The 15,580-nt window shown below is 34.6% G+C and overlaps 5 protein-coding genes across 5 annotated transcripts; 2 read left to right on the forward strand and 3 right to left on the reverse strand.

The window, feature by feature from the left end:
- Positions 1–86: 86 nt before the first annotated feature.
- Positions 87–1,988, reverse strand: RO3G_12706 (uncharacterized protein; the record flags this gene model as incomplete). Its single annotated transcript, XM_067667290.1, has 1 exon — positions 87–1,988. The coding sequence occupies one exon, from the start codon at positions 1,986–1,988 to the stop codon at positions 87–89; it is 1,902 nt and encodes a 633-aa protein (XP_067523391.1).
- Positions 1,989–6,911: 4,923 nt separating this feature from the next.
- Positions 6,912–9,086, reverse strand: RO3G_12707 (uncharacterized protein; the record flags this gene model as incomplete). The annotated part of the gene is made up of 10 exons (XM_067667291.1): positions 6,912–6,925; positions 6,974–7,010; positions 7,056–7,057; positions 7,120–7,480; positions 7,635–7,783; positions 7,866–8,022; positions 8,230–8,401; positions 8,431–8,765; positions 8,908–8,932; positions 9,058–9,086. 10 exons carry the CDS (start codon positions 9,084–9,086, stop codon positions 6,912–6,914), a joined length of 1,281 nt encoding a protein of 426 aa, XP_067523392.1.
- Positions 9,087–10,048: 962 nt separating this feature from the next.
- RO3G_12708 (uncharacterized protein) lies at positions 10,049–10,505 on the forward strand (the record flags this gene model as incomplete). The annotated part of the gene is made up of 2 exons (XM_067667292.1): positions 10,049–10,341; positions 10,376–10,505. The coding sequence occupies 2 exons, from the start codon at positions 10,049–10,051 to the stop codon at positions 10,503–10,505; spliced, it is 423 nt and encodes a 140-aa protein (XP_067523393.1).
- A 450-nt stretch (positions 10,506–10,955) lies between these two features.
- Positions 10,956–12,664, forward strand: RO3G_12709 (uncharacterized protein; the record flags this gene model as incomplete). Its single annotated transcript, XM_067667293.1, has 3 exons — positions 10,956–11,204; positions 11,256–11,891; positions 11,948–12,664. The coding sequence occupies 3 exons, from the start codon at positions 10,956–10,958 to the stop codon at positions 12,662–12,664; spliced, it is 1,602 nt and encodes a 533-aa protein (XP_067523394.1).
- A 685-nt stretch (positions 12,665–13,349) lies between these two features.
- Positions 13,350–14,497, reverse strand: RO3G_12710 (uncharacterized protein; the record flags this gene model as incomplete). The annotated part of the gene is made up of 6 exons (XM_067667294.1): positions 13,350–13,473; positions 13,525–13,703; positions 13,761–13,928; positions 13,978–14,291; positions 14,349–14,426; positions 14,476–14,497. The coding sequence occupies 6 exons, from the start codon at positions 14,495–14,497 to the stop codon at positions 13,350–13,352; spliced, it is 885 nt and encodes a 294-aa protein (XP_067523395.1).
- Positions 14,498–15,580: the final 1,083 nt, after the last annotated feature.

Below are 15,580 nucleotides of genomic sequence, written 5' to 3' on the forward strand. Positions count from 1 at the left end.
AATATAAAAAATAAGGAGAAAGAATAGAATAAATATATATAAAAAAAAGGAGGGAAAAAAATATCCTAAAAAAGTACACTTTTTATTTAATGATATCCTATCTTTCCTAGCCCTTGTAACGCTTCAAATTCATTTCTTGTCAGTCGAATGTCTTGTTCTTGGTCATTATATTTCAAGTATTCAAGGGTTCGGATAGGATAGGATAGTACGTCTGTAGAAAGATATTGATTGATTAATGCATGCTCAGGGATATAACAGAATTGATATAATTCTAATCTGTTGATCTGATCTTGGTTTCCATGGTGCACAATATGAGGTAATAATACCATGTGTTCTGAAAAGGTACTTGTTCTGCTGTCTGTCGAAATCATCAAACCTTGATCTTTGGATAACATTGGGGGACATTCGGGGAGACCATCCATTGTCTTTTCAACTTGTAAACTTCCTTTATCTCTCTCAATCCTTCTTCTCTTTTTGGTTATCATCTTCTGGTTCAATGTCCCTTTGTCTTTTTCTGCAGGTATCTTGTCCTTATTTGTTGCTCTTTTTCTCTTGGTTACCTTGCTTTCTGGTCTCTTTTGTCGATTCGTTTCTTTATGAACAGTGCAGTCAATTCTTGTTTTTGTCTTGTTACGAAGGCTTCTTCTTCTCGTATTCTTTTCTTCATTTACTAGATCTACTCCTTGCATATTCGCTTCTTGGTTGTTTAGTTTAGTGGCACTCTCTTCATTTAATTTGTTATTGGTTTTATCCAAGTTATGCTTTATAGCATTTGTGTCTTGCTTATTTGTCTTAGTGACACTATCACCTTTTGAAATCGTATCATTAGGGGCTCCAGTCAAGTTATCTCCTATGACATTTGTAGTTTGCTTAGTTGAGCAAATATCCTTTGTGATCATATCATTACCAGTTTTAATCAAGTTTTCCTTCATATCGCTAACGACTTGTATCATTGAACCAGTAATATGTCCTCGACTTGAGTCATTATGTGCCTTAAGCAATCTATTCTCCATCGCATCATTATCCATCAATTCCTTAGCTAATTCACTATTGACTCCTTGTGTCGCCTCATCATTCATTCCAACCAAATGATCCTGTCCAAGAGGGAAGCCTTGCTCAGTTGTGTTATCATCGTATTTATTCTTTGTATCGCTATTAGGCATCGTCAAGTTCTTTTTCATCGTAATCATAGCTTGCATGGTAGAAACAGGCTCTTCTTGCTTTGTATCATTATTGATTTCAGTCAAATTAGCCTCTACGATACCGGAAACTTGCTTATTAGTGTCATGTTCTTGTTCTGCGTCATTATTAGCCTCAATCGAGTTTTTCTCGGAAATCACATTTCTGATAGTATTTATGTGATGAGCAATTCCTTGTTCAATTATGGTTGCATTAGCAATAGTACTAGCTTCATCAGTTTCCTCTGCAGTAACTGCATTCTTGGGAGTACCACTGAATGGGGTATTTATTGCTGAGTTTGTTGTATTCTTGTTGGCTTCAACATCATCAAATTCTACTTGCATAACTTCATCATCGGAGGCTTCGGTCACCTCTTCACCTGAAGGATCGGGATTGACAGTTACAGAAATCCCATCATCAGTACTAATACCACGAGGGATTTCTACTTTCGCTCCTTGTATTTTATCACGATTGCCTTCGGAAATTTTTTCTCCATCTTTATCATCGACCATCGCATAGATCGGTGCATCATCTACCATGCTGGTGATTTCAGCCACTTTGGGAGCATCCAAAGATGGTGAAACGCTTTTTACATGGTTGGTAATCATCGAAGGCGACATTCTTCTTACTCTTCTTCTGGTCAGTGCAGTGTATCCCTTGACGATGCTTTCTGTTTCGGAGATTTTCCTCTTCTTGGTCTCTCTGTGATCTTCAGGATCAGGGCAATCTCGCTTTTCACTGGTCCTCAATTGAATATCTTGTATGGGATCAGCTTGTACTTTGTGATGGACTTTGGAATGCTGTCTCATATTATCAATTCTGCTAAAGGTCTTGTTGCAGTCGCTCTCCATGCAGATATAAGGTTTCTATAGGAAAAGGGGAATATCATTAAAAGAAACCGTTTTAGTCTAACTGCAACTTACTTCTCCGGTATGCTTTCTGTAAGATGCGGAAGAGGGGGGAGAAGAATATAGAGATATTAATAATAAATTCTTATAGTCTATATGCATATAACCTTTGGTGTCTTAACAAATGTTCACTACGGGTAAACTCCATATGGCAATTATCAAATCCTTTGCATTGGAAGTTCTTTGGAATCTTAGTTTTTGCTTTCATAATAAAAAAAACGAATTTAAATTGATCTTGTATATAAGCGAATGGGTCTAGAAAAAAAAAATAAGGAAAGGAAAAAAAATATAAAGAAAAATGTAATAAAAAAGAGATAAAAGAAGTTTGAAAAAATGAAAATGAAGAGAAATAGTTATTTCTTTAAAAAAAACCACTTAATATGTTTCCGAGCAATGTGTCTGTGTATGTATAGGTATGGGTTCTCTGGCATTTTTTAAAAAAAAAAATTGAAGTCATGATTCATCTTTATGTATACTTTAGAATGCTCCTAAGTACTCGAGTTTTTTTTTCTTGATAATCAGTGTATATAGTGACATACCATCTCATGCTTCACTGTTTTGTTTCAATTCCGTTGTTTTCGATCATCTTCCCCCTTCTTTTATTTATAGCAGAAAATGGAAATATTTGGCTTGGATTTTTATTGGCCAAAAAAAAGATTTTCATAACAATGAACATATCAGCGTCGTTTAATATAATATCAGTCTACAATCTATACAATTCATCTATCTGTTATTATGCAAAAAAAGTCTTTATTAACGTAGCATCTGACACCTACTGCGTATATTTCCTGATTGTGTGCATTTGTGTATATAAAATGGGAGCAAATTCAGTCTTTCAACTCCAATTTAGCTTTTATGACTTTTATGCTTGATAAATTCCCATTTAGAGCTAAAAACAATTTTATCCTTACAGGCTTTTTTCTGTATTAAGCTTCTTAGCTATCGTACACTCTTTGAATCTATCACTGGAGTATGAGTTTATTTCATTCATATTCAGACTTAATAATCTATTTCTTTTTCTATTATCCATATAATAAAAAGTAAATCCTACTTTTTTTTTATGTAAGCACACGCTTTTTTTTTTATACGTGTATAATATCTTCTAACCGACTATTATTGGCAGGCTCAGAAGAAACCTCACTATCTTCATTTTCATTTAGATTATGTATGCTTTAATTTAATCTATTTAAATATTATTGAAGGAAAGCTCAAAATATATAAATTGGTACCTAGCGCTGATTGAGTGGTTAATAAGGCTACAGTGGCAACTAATCGATTTTGCTTGTATACTAGCTGTCGCCGATCTGTATCTAAGGATCCCATCGTGTGGCCACCTATTTCCAATGCAGAATATAATCGTCGTATATGGTGGAGATTAGGTTGACTACCTGGTGGCAAGCCTAGACCATGTCCCAAGCAGCCTACACAACACCTCTCAAAGAACCCTGCTATTGACTGCATTACTATGCACCGACACTTATTTATGCCCAAAGCTATAAATGATCCATTATCATTCCTTATGAATAAGCTCCAGCTTACGTCCTTTGGTTTCCTCTGGGGTCGCTCTCTCCTAACCATAGTGGTGGCCAATTATATGCTCAATACTGCACGAATTAGGCCAGCTGCGCCACGACAAGCAGATCCCTATCAAGCACCCATATGGTCAGAAGCTTCTTATATGGATAAGCCAGCTCTTCTAATTTTCTTCTGATGTCTCCATTCATTCCTTTTTCCTTTGACATTCTTTACCCTTGATCCCAAAGGAATTTTTTCTTAACACTAACGTCCTAACGGATTGACCTGGTCCGGGCGGACATTTGTATATTTTAAAAAGATTATGTTTAAACAAAATCAATGGCATTAAGCCAAAAATAATTATCTCAAAGCAAAAACCATCTGCGTCTCTTTGAGTAAGGGTAAATGTCACAATAGGTTAAATCAAATTGGCTAGAAAAACCATATAAACTTCTTAAGATTTTCAAATTGGGCAGCTTCTTTTTCGCTTTTGTTTCAAAACTTTGCAATGATAAATACTTTCTTTTACGAATATGGGCAGGAAAATGTCTACAACGAACAAGAAATAAAAAGTTTTGACCTTATGGAGGGTATTCTAGCACAGATCACAAACCCTCAATAAAGGAGGGACATTAGAGTATAAAGCCAACCTTTTTTTTATCCCAGAATCATTCTAGTGTGTACTTCTTGAAGGTTATCTACTGCGTGTTCCCTGTGAAATTTACACATAAAATAGATAATGTGAGTTACAACGAACAATAATCGTCCAAATAAGGAATACTGGATATTATATCATGCTATCTCAAATAAAATTATTTCTCGATCCACTCCTGAATATTCCAGTAAGTTCCTGGGTGAGAATTAATAATTACTTTTTGATAAAAAGATGTTAAACAATGTCAATATTTAGCCGTGGATAGAAAAGTAGACATATCCTCATATTTTTAACTTGAATGAAGGACAATCTACTTTGAGCCTCACTTATCTTTATATTTGTTGATTGACTTAATGCTTTTATAAAACATATAAATACTCTCAGTAAACATTTATTTTAGCCATAATTTGGTAATGATTGCTTATAATATTTCTGATTGACTGAGGGTATTGTAATTTAGCAGTGACTTCTGTTCATTTTTCACTGCTTCAGCGTTCCTTCTTTTAATCTCGTCTTTCAGTACGTCTTGGTATATTCTCAATGCAATTTGTTTTGCCTTGCTGTGATTGTATACACATGCGAGATAGCAAGGCTTCTCTTCAATTTTGGATTCGATTGTAACTGTTGTTTCGACTAAAAATTTGAAGCCTTGTGTACAATTTTTATCATCCAAAAGGATGAATAATTCAGCAAAGTTTGCTGGACATTGTTCCTTGTTTTGAATAATCTTTGTAAATATGTTTAGCTGTTTAACTAGAAACCACAAATCTAGAACCATATCCTTTGAGATTGGATATTTGCTGCAAATTATGTTTAGAAGTTGGGAAGCAAAATGATGCAAAGTTTTTGCTTTATATTTTAGCAAGCAATGATTGCCAAAACCGATTGTGATAATGGGTGTGAAATCCCTACTAAAAGGTGACAATGAATGAAATCCCCAAGGTTTGTCGATATGGTTTTTCATGCATTGTTGAAGAAATCGGTACGTATTAATGCATTCAGGCTCTTGCATGTTGAGGAACAATTGATCTGCTGTTTCACTTTCGAATCCAAAAGAAAAGAGAGAAGACCCAAGGAATGGGACTATTTCGTTTGTATCAATAAAGAGAACATAGCCACCAGTCACCAGCAATTCATAAAGTCCTTGGTATATTGAAAATTCTTTGTACGATTTGTCCTTGATATTTTTAGTATGAATTACTGAAGTTACTTTATCGTGCATTTCGTTAATTGACAGGCCATATGCACAGTCATCGTTTAGAATTTGATTATGACAACATAAATCAAAACTGGTGACATATATTTAAAATCGCTATGAGTTTGTAAGGTTTTTAGAATGTTAAATAGGCTTGATTTACGAGAGTCTTGATATAAGATCAATGGTTTAGGTAGGATTTGATTCCAAAAAGAGTAATGACTTGAGTATGAGTTGCTTGCGTTGTGATCACCAGATCTTATTAAGAAGATCAAACTGTTTTGAGTAAAGTAAAATAAAAAGATAAAGCAAAAATAAAATAAAAAGGATTTACAGTGAAGTGCTTACACCTTAAGGGACTTCTTGTCCTTGATGTTAAGTAAAATAAAAGAAAAAAAAAAGTGATTTAACTTGAATGCTATTTATTAAAATAATCAATAAGTAAATAGAGTGACGTAAGTAAGTATAAGAGATATTGGAGTTATTTGTATATTTTTTCGTATTAATCTGTATTCGTACGTATTTGTTTATATTTTTCTGGATTTAAACCAATTAGATAGAGAAAAGTCAAAGGCTACCAAAGTTTGCTGCATTGTGTTACATCGCTTAAACAGCACCACACAATCAACGAATTTTGATACAACTTGCACAATTGTATTATCTGGATGGAGCAACTGGAATGATAATTCTAATTTTAAGATGCTGGCAAGTTCGTAATTTGAATCTTTTGGCAAAACTTTATATAATTTCGTTTGTATCATTATTGTGTCCATTTTATTTTCTTGATCTCATGGGCCAAGTTTAATGATTGTTGTCAATAGAAAATTTGACGCTTTACTTTATTTACAGGCACTGAAAGTAAAATTTCATCACTGGCTGTTCTTTTTAACACTCTTGTAGTTTTTTGCCCATTCTTTATAGGTCTTGATAATGCTGTTTGTATTTTTTAATTATTTCTTGAAATGTTTCCATTTGGGGACTTTGTTCCATTGTCAATTTAATTCCACGTTTGAGTACTGTTTTGCAAACTTGTATAATGTCATGAGTATTTAATTCATAATTCATTTGCAAAATAATTTCGCTTGATTTTGTGAATATTTTTAATAAATTATCAATAAGAGCACCTGTTATTGTAAAGGTTTTTGTAAAGCGAATGACAGTTGCTGTTTTTGCTGGAAGGCTTTCGGGCGAGATGTTCGAGATGTTCGAGTTGTCTTTATTAATGTCATAAACTGAGTTACAAGCTTCATTGGATTCAATACTTCAGAAGTGGGAATCTGTGCTTGCTGCTTGGTATCTATCGTTCTAATCATGAAGGTGGTTAATTATTTTTGTTGATATCTCAATAGAGTCTAGAAATAAAAGTTTGAATGTCATTTTAAAGAATATAATAGAGAAAGAGAAAGAAGAGGGGGAAAGTGTTAATGAAGACAATGCATTTTTTGAAAAACTTTTAAAACTACAGTAGCCGCTCTATTTAAGGGTGTTCGATTTAAGGGTATTTTCTATTTATGAGTGTACTTCTAAAGAACAGCATAGGTCCCCAGCATAAATACCACTATACCACTATTCTATTTAAAGGTGCAACGCAAATATTTTTTACCACTAAATAGAAAAAATATTGTAAGTGATAGTTTTTTGGAGCACCCTAACAATAAATTTTTTACTTTTGTAAAATAAGATCGAACATCTGTTTTCCTCTTTTGTCTTATTTAATTCAGCACAAGTGTCAGCCAATCTCATCCGAATTCGGCGATGTAATTTACGATCAAGATCGCCCAAAGGAACTTCGTACATGAGAATGGTTTCATAGGCTTCTCTCAACCGTTTTTTACACTCTACTATATCGACACGCTGTTCATCTTGCTCTGTATTGTCATTTTCTTTTGTTTCATCTGCGTTGCCTTCTGTCGTTTCTTCATTATTAGTAGTGCTTGTTGTATAACATACTATCATCTCGCTTTCATCTGCTTCAAGGGCCAACTGGCTAACTTCAGTAACCTTGTTGTCAAAGTTCCTGGGGGAGATCTGGGAGTATTCCATTTAGCTCGGCAACAATCTCCTTTTCCAATGGCAAAGCACTTGTTGGATACTCCACTGGCTCAAAATCACAAATTGTTCTTTCTTTAACTGCCAATATTTTTGTATGCTGCCAGCAGTTTTTTGTTGTTTCTGGTTTTACTTTAAGCCATGCATTAGCTAGAAAAAACATAGCCTGAGCTTGATCCATTTTGTAAACATTCGGATTATCCAACTTTTTACTGATATACAGACATAAAGCACGGTCGTACTGCTGGGCTCGGAAGTGTGCCTTAAAGTTGTCAATAATTCCTGTGTATACAAAATATTAATGAGAAAACTGTAAAACAAAAAAACAGCTTATATAGCATTTTATCAACAAATAATAGGCTACCTACATCAAGAGCCTGTAGCTTGCTAGTCGTGTTTGCTAGGAGAAATATCAATTTAATATTGTTGAGCAGAATTCTTGTTTTATGAACGGATGCATTATCCAAAAGAAGAGCAATTTTTCGATTCTGTCTTCCAAAAGCAGCATTTAACTTTTTCGCCTATGCTGTAAAAATTTTGTTGTCATCCAAGCATTAGTAGAATAATGGTAATCAATTTCATGTTTTTTTTTCCAATTGCAGTCATGGATAACAAACTAGCTCTTGCTTTAAAACATTTGGGGCTCTTGTCTTGTGCGATAACAATTGGTTGCCCTTTGTAAGGCCCATCCGAGTTACAGAGCAATCCAACTGTTAGACGAGTTTTACTTTTTTTAGGCCACCAAACGACTCGGAACGTATGGTTCTTCTTGGTGGTTGCTGGTAATGTAAGCCTGTTTCACCAAAGTTCATGATATCTGCAGGATCACATGGCCCAAGGAGTTCTTCTATCTTTCTCAATTCGTTCTGAATGTTTTCAGAAGTGATGTCTACCGAGGCACTTTCACCATACATTGGCCTGCATTTTACTCCAATTCGCTTAAAAAGTTTGGTGAGCCATCCAGAATAAAATGAAATTTCATTTTCAAGGATTTTATACTCCACTCAAGCAATAGGTCTTCATCAAGTTGAGGATAGCGTGTTGCTTTTAGATTTTTGCCATTATTGACAACATTAATATTACTATTTAACGTTTCAGCATTTTTGAGAATGTTTGATATAGTCTGTTGGGCAAGTAGTTGATCTAAATTGAATTTCTTCATAGCCCATTCACCTAATTCTGTTTGATTAAGCTGTCCAGTAGCGTTTTGATCCAAAAGCTCAATTTTTTGAGAAAGAAAGGCGTACACGCTTATAGATAGAATCTAAACAAAGAAAATAAATTTTGTTATGTCATATTTATTCTTGTCAAAATTATTTTGAGTCTACGACTCGTATATTATACTTCCAGCAACTTTGATCAAGTCTTAAGCAGGCTTTGATTTATTAGTGTCATTATGCAATTACCAAATCTATACCAACCGACAGTGGCCTATGTGGAAACATGTTGTACAAACATGTCTATAATGTGGAAGAAAAATTCGATCTTGTTTGCTTCAAGAAACAGATGAAGGTGCTGAAGAGCGAGACAAACTGTTTCATTACGACGATACTTACAAGATTTCGTTGTCTGTTGCAAAAGACATGTTCAAATTCAAAGAAAATGAATTGAAATCTCTCAAATTTTGGGAAGAAAAACTTTCTTCAGCTAATTATAAAGTTCTTTCTTATTCCATAGAAAACACATTCTATTATGGGATTATTTCTCCATGGCAAATGAGTATTATGGGAGTATCAAAAAGTTTCTCTCTAGATTCTACTTTTGGTATATCTTCAAGAAGCAGTGAGGTTTTGTATAGCTTAGTAATAAGACATCCTGATACTGGAAAAGGAGTTCTTGTTGGGTACATGATAATCAACGATCAATCTGTAACGCTAGTGTTGAACTGGCTGCGATCTTTGAAGAACAACTGTGCAATGAGTCCAGAGCAGATCACTGTTGATTGCAGTATCTCCAATTCGATGCAGACCGAGCTACTTTTGGTGAAAATTGCCGAATTCCATTGTGCTTGTTCCATGTTGCTCAATGTTGGAGTAGAAATTTAGCAACAAAAGTCAAGAATAGTCCCGGGCAACACAGCAATGCAAAATTAGTACGTGGCAACATCATGAGCGACTTACAGTCGATTATGTATGAAAATTCCTGCGAAAGTGTAGTAGAAAAGTAAGGATGTTCAGAGAAAATGGACTGCAGAGCAGCCTCAATTTATTAAATAATTTGAAGATAGAAGGCTTGCTTTGGATGGACATAAAAGATGGTCTGCAGTTTATGTTATTGAAGAACATAAAAATATGCGCACAAACAACTACATTGAAAGCTAGCATAGTCAGCTAAAGTCAGTGTATCTCAAAACAATTAAAAACAGACGTCTGGATCGTCTTGTATATATATTAGTAAATGAAGTTGAAAATGATGCGAAACTTGAAGAAACAAGCCAGTTCCGAAGTAGGGAGAATGGGACTAGAAACAAGAAATAAAAGGAAGAGAGATGTTGCTGCTATTCCAGACAATAGGATGAAAGAGATGATTACAAAAGAAAGTGAAACAATGTATAATGTTGAATCCTTTAGTCAAGAAGATATTATGCATACTGTTCAAATTAATGAAGCTGGAAATATTGCTTCTTGTTCTTGCTGTTATTTCAAGTTTAATTCAAGAGCATGTAAACATATGCTTTTACTGAAGAGACACGCTAATATCCTAGTTGAAAATGTATCCAGAATGGAGACATTGCTATCTAAATTAGATGCATCATCTATCCCTAAAAACGAACTTCTGGCTCCTACAGCCGAGAATGACTCGAACATCAATGCTACATCTATTCTAAAGACAGATATAAAGTTAGACTTAGACTCTTTACGCCATTTAAAAAAGAAGTATTAGTGCAATCAGCAACTACAAATTCTTGACAGATATCAGTAAGAGACTTAAAGCTATTAGAGACGATATAGATTCTCGTGATAGATCTAGGAGAATGGAAGCTCAAAGATCAAGCAATTCTTAATATTAAACAGTTAAAGTACTTTACAACTTATAAATTGATTTTGGGGGGCTATTGTGACAATTTTAATTTTTGCTAAGTCATTTTTGGGGCTAAAATAAGGGAATGCTTTTGGCCTCAGGAAGTAGTCACAAGAGTCACTAGTCTAATCTTCAAGATTCACAAAGAAAACAGTAGTCGTTCACTAAACACGTAATCCATAAGTTTCTGCTCAGTTCTCTACCTCATGTTTCGTTACCATTATCAAACTTCGCACAGATTATAAGACAAAATAGCAAAAAAAAAACATCAATTGTGATTGGCGGCGACATCGCTCGTTAAAATCACTGTATTCTGACCAAAAAAGGAAATTTGATACCCAAAAAGGCATTTATACTCTATATTGTGTAAAAACTCAAATTTTTATTTTATTTTCCCACCTTTCTTCTTTATCCTTTTTTCATCTTTTTATCCATGGCTGCCACTGTTCGTTCTCTAACTGATCGTCTTGCTCGTTTTGCACTTTATGAGTGTACTGCCGATCTTTCTCATTTACATGTTAAAGAACACGCTGCTTTAAAACACCTGGTAAAGGCAGGCAAATATATTGACCAGCTTTATATGAGACAAGCCTGGTCAGGTAATGAAGCACTACGCGAAAAATTGCATTCAGAAGGTAATAAAGACTTGTGTACCTTATTTGAAATGTACAAGGGTCCTTGGGTAAACAAGAAAAAAGTATGTTTATATACATGACTTAAATGTTATTAAAAGGCACGCGAAGACGACAATGCTATCTTTGTTGAAGGAGCACCTAAACGACCCGAAGGTGGTAACTTCTATCCTGAAGACATGACTACCGGAGAATTCCAAAAATGGGCTGAATCCTTACCTGAAGAAGAGCAAAAAAGAGCCAAGAGCTATTATACCGTCATTCAAAGAGACGAAAAGGGACGCCTATCATCCGTTCCGTATTCAGAAGCTTACCGCGACCTTTTAAAACCTGTAGCCAATCATCTTCGTGATGCTGCTAAAGAATTAAAGGATGTCTATGATCAAGAAAACGAGGGTACTAGTGTTTGTGACTTTTTGCTCTCTCGTGCTGATTCATTTGAGACCAATGATTATCTCACTTCAGAATTGAACTGGCTTCGACTTGGAAAAACCAATAACCTCGAAATCACTTTGGGACCTTATGAACAATATACGGATGGCCTCTTTACTTTCAAGAGCGCTTATGAATTTTATATTCATGTGCGTGATGCTCACTCTTCCCGTTTACTTGAAAAGTTCTCCGACCTTCAATTTGTAGAGGATCGCTTACCTATTCCTGAAAAATACCGTAACAAGGAGTTAGTAGTCGCTCCTATCGTCGTAGTTAATCAACTTTATGCTGCAGGTGATGTTGCTGTAAGTTACAAAAGTACTTGAGAGAAAAGGAAGCTTAAATGTCACATATACGCTAGGTACCTATGACAGCTGCTTATAACCTTCCTAATGACGAAGAGGCTATCAAAAAGGGAGGATCCAAGCTTGTGCTGATTAAAAATGTGCAAGAGGGCAAGTTTGAAAATGTCTTGAAGCCGATTGCAAAGGAGGTTTTGTCTGAAGATCAAATTCATTACTTAAGCAAGGATGCTTTCACAACACATGTTTTACTTCATGAAGTATGCCACAGCAATGGGCCACACCATACCCTTGATGGACACACTGTCCGCACAAAATTACAAGAATATCACTCTGCATTTGAAGAAGCCAAGGCAGACATTGCAGCCTTGTTTGCAGCCGATATCATGGTAGATTGTGGTACTATTGATAATGTGACTCAACGAGAATTTTGGGTCACTTTCTTAGCCTCCGCTTTCCGTTCAATTCGATTTGGTATTCAAGAAGCTCATGGATTGGGACAAGCAATGCAATTGAATTATTTGGTTGAAAAGGGTGGTTTTATTTATGACGAGCAAAGCAAATTGTTCCGTGTTGATTTTGAAAAGATTCGGTCTGCTGTAGCTGATTTAACTCACGACATCTTGATCCTCCAAGGCGACGGTGATAAAGAGGCCGTACACACATTTGTAAAGAAATACGGTACTTTACACTCTAGCACAAAGGAAGCTTTGGCACGTATTGATGATGCTGGCATACCTGTCGATATTCGACCTATTTATCCTCTCCTTGATTAAAAAGATTGTCTCCAAATTGTTCCAACATCATCGATAAAGCTCTTCTAGCTTCTTCTTCGTCTTCTTCTTCTTCTTCTTCGTATCCATATCCATCTTCGTCTATTTCCTCAGTAACTTCTTTTTCAACCACTTGTGTTTCTGCATTCTCATTTTGATTGCTTTGAGTCGTATTATCTTGAGAATGTGAAAATATAGGAATGGTATTTTGACACTGCTCATGTTGAACGGCTTGCATCTTTACGAGTATTTTATGATTTGCCTTTTTTTAAAAAAAAAAATTGTTAATCTTCTACGTTTGATTATCATTTTATTAAACAAACCTTTAAGTGCTGTAATCTACGTTCCCAAACTTCACGCATTTGCATTAGTGATTCCAGTTCTTCTTCTAAATCCTCATACATTTCCGTTGACCTTTCACTACTGATTGTTAAAAACTATTTTGTTTTATAGATTATTAATACTTCACGCCATTTCGCTTGTTCTAATAGGTATTCTTCTTAAATCTTGTCGAGTAATGGGTGTTTGATTATCTGACATTGTTTTAAAATATTTTTGTGCGATTTTTCTTTAAAAAAGCAGTAAAACAATCACGAAGAAAAATTGTATTAACAAAAATTAAGCCCATGGAGCTAGTCTTTATATATAAATTATTATAAACTTTAACTTTTTTTTCTAAATAAAAAATCTATTCTTTCAAGACGTTCTTTCTAATAAAACCAGAAACGGTCTCAAATACTACCAAAAGTATACCACCACCTGGGCCTAATCTCAATACCTTTGGCACAAATCCTCTATATAATGAGGCAATTCTAAAGAAAAAAAATATAAATATATGTATCATACCATCCTATATTACTTACCCTTCTTCCTTAGCTACTGTGACCAATCCAGGTACAGCCCAGTTATATTTCTTAGGACCAACACCATTGTAACTCTGTATACGTGTCTTTACAACATCAAAAGGCGTATTAAAAGTGGTGGCTACCATACCACCAATAGTACCAGCAGCAAAATTAGTAAGGCGTTGTTGATTAGAATCCTGCTCATTTATCATTGCTAAGTATCTGCTGCTTTATGCATGGTATCCATCTTTTACCTTTGATTTTGGCAATAAATCTTTCACTGTAAATATCAAACCAAAGTATACACCATTCCAAACACCTTGACGCCATAATGTGGCTTCTAAGCCATTCAATAAAGTTAAGGCACCTTCAGAAGCGACAATTTTTCTAATTGTATCAGCTGTGCCATTATATTTTCCAAGCTACACATATGTGTTAATTATACATCATTATTAAAAAATGAAAGCTTACATTTGCTTTGTCTTGCATTCTCACTTTAACTAACTCAAAGGGTGCAATAAGCATGGCCTCAGTTAAACCTGCACTGACACCTGTCATGATAGACAAAGATTGTGTGACCTTTTCAAAACCAAAGATTTTCTTATAAATAGCTGTATATTGCTCATTAGCAGCAAATTTTGTAGCACGCTTGGGCGCTTCAACCAGGATGGGAGGTAAGATACCACGATAAAGAGAACCAGGACCTTCAGTTTTAATCATTGTTTTCAATGTGCTCATAATACTGCTGCTTGCGCCTGTACTTATTTGAGCTCTTGTCTTTACCACTGTTTAAGCAAGTAAATATATAATTTTCTTATTTATATTCATCTTATCTCTTTTACCATCTAAAGGATACATCACCAATATTTCTGATACACCAGCAATAGCACCAGCTAAGAACTGGTAACCAAAAGGAAGAGCTAAACAGGTATAAATTTACAGATTGATCAATGGTATTATATAGCTTACGCTTTTGAGCAGCTTCAGGCATTCTTTTTTTTTTATGTTTTAAGAAGAAAAAGGAGAAAATGTCAATTACTGTTTCAACTCCAAATTTGCAAATTTTGTGAAAAAAATAGCTGGGTTCAAAAATCTACTGATTTAGTCAATAGCTGTAGGGGTACACCGCTCTCCCAGGAGATTATCAGTTTTCTAGATCATAAAAGAAATACACTGCTTGAAATTTGTGCTGTTCATCCTATCCTAATTCCCAATCATGTACTTATATGGATGAGCTTTTTTTTTTTTGCCATCTTCATCTTTTAAAAAAGCAATCTAATCCTTCCAGATACTATAGTTCTATAATACTGGCGATCAGGAACAACCATTTCAATAAACACTGCCAAATTTGCAACGAGAGACCACATACTTGGTTTTTTTTCGCTATGATCATTTACAAAAACTATAATGGAACATTTAAAGTGGCTGTTACCTCGTCAAAAGATTGAGCTACTGATCAGAGTTTTGTTTTCGTAATTCAGCGTAGCGGAAAAAAAAAAAAAAAAAAAAAAAAAAAAAAAAAAAACTGTGTTTTTCGTTGCAAATTTGGGGATGTCTTTAGAATTAGACTTGAAAATGAAGATGACAGAAAAAGACAAACTAGAAGCTTCAAACAAATTTGCCCGTTTATAGTCAGAGTAATCTGTTCGAAATTAAATGGAAGGTGATTAATTAAGTAGTACAAGATGCCAGAAAATGAGCATTTGCATAACTGTGAGTTTATAGCTAAGGCCCTCAAAGTATATATAACAGCGGCGGAAAGGCCCGATTTGATGTGAGCACAATTTCAGCTTTAACAAAGTAGCATATAAATCTTAGTATAAAGTGGTTTATTATTTAATCATTAATGGTAAGAATACCCAAGTGTTTATAGCTGTTATATCATCTTTATGAATCTTGAGTTGACAAGAGAAATAGAAATAAAAATAAAAATCAGTGTCTTTATTATAGTTTATAGTAGCTGAGCTACTTCGGTAAGCGTAATTGGGTCATATGGATCCTTTTTTTTGAACTTTTTCCATACAAGTTGCAACAGCTATTAAATCATTGCTTGCTTTGTATATTTTCTTATTTT

This window comes from Rhizopus delemar, genomic scaffold (assembly GCF_000149305.1).
Source record: "Rhizopus delemar RA 99-880 supercont3.11 genomic scaffold, whole genome shotgun sequence".
Lineage (NCBI taxonomy): Eukaryota > Fungi > Mucoromycota > Mucoromycetes > Mucorales > Rhizopodaceae > Rhizopus > Rhizopus delemar.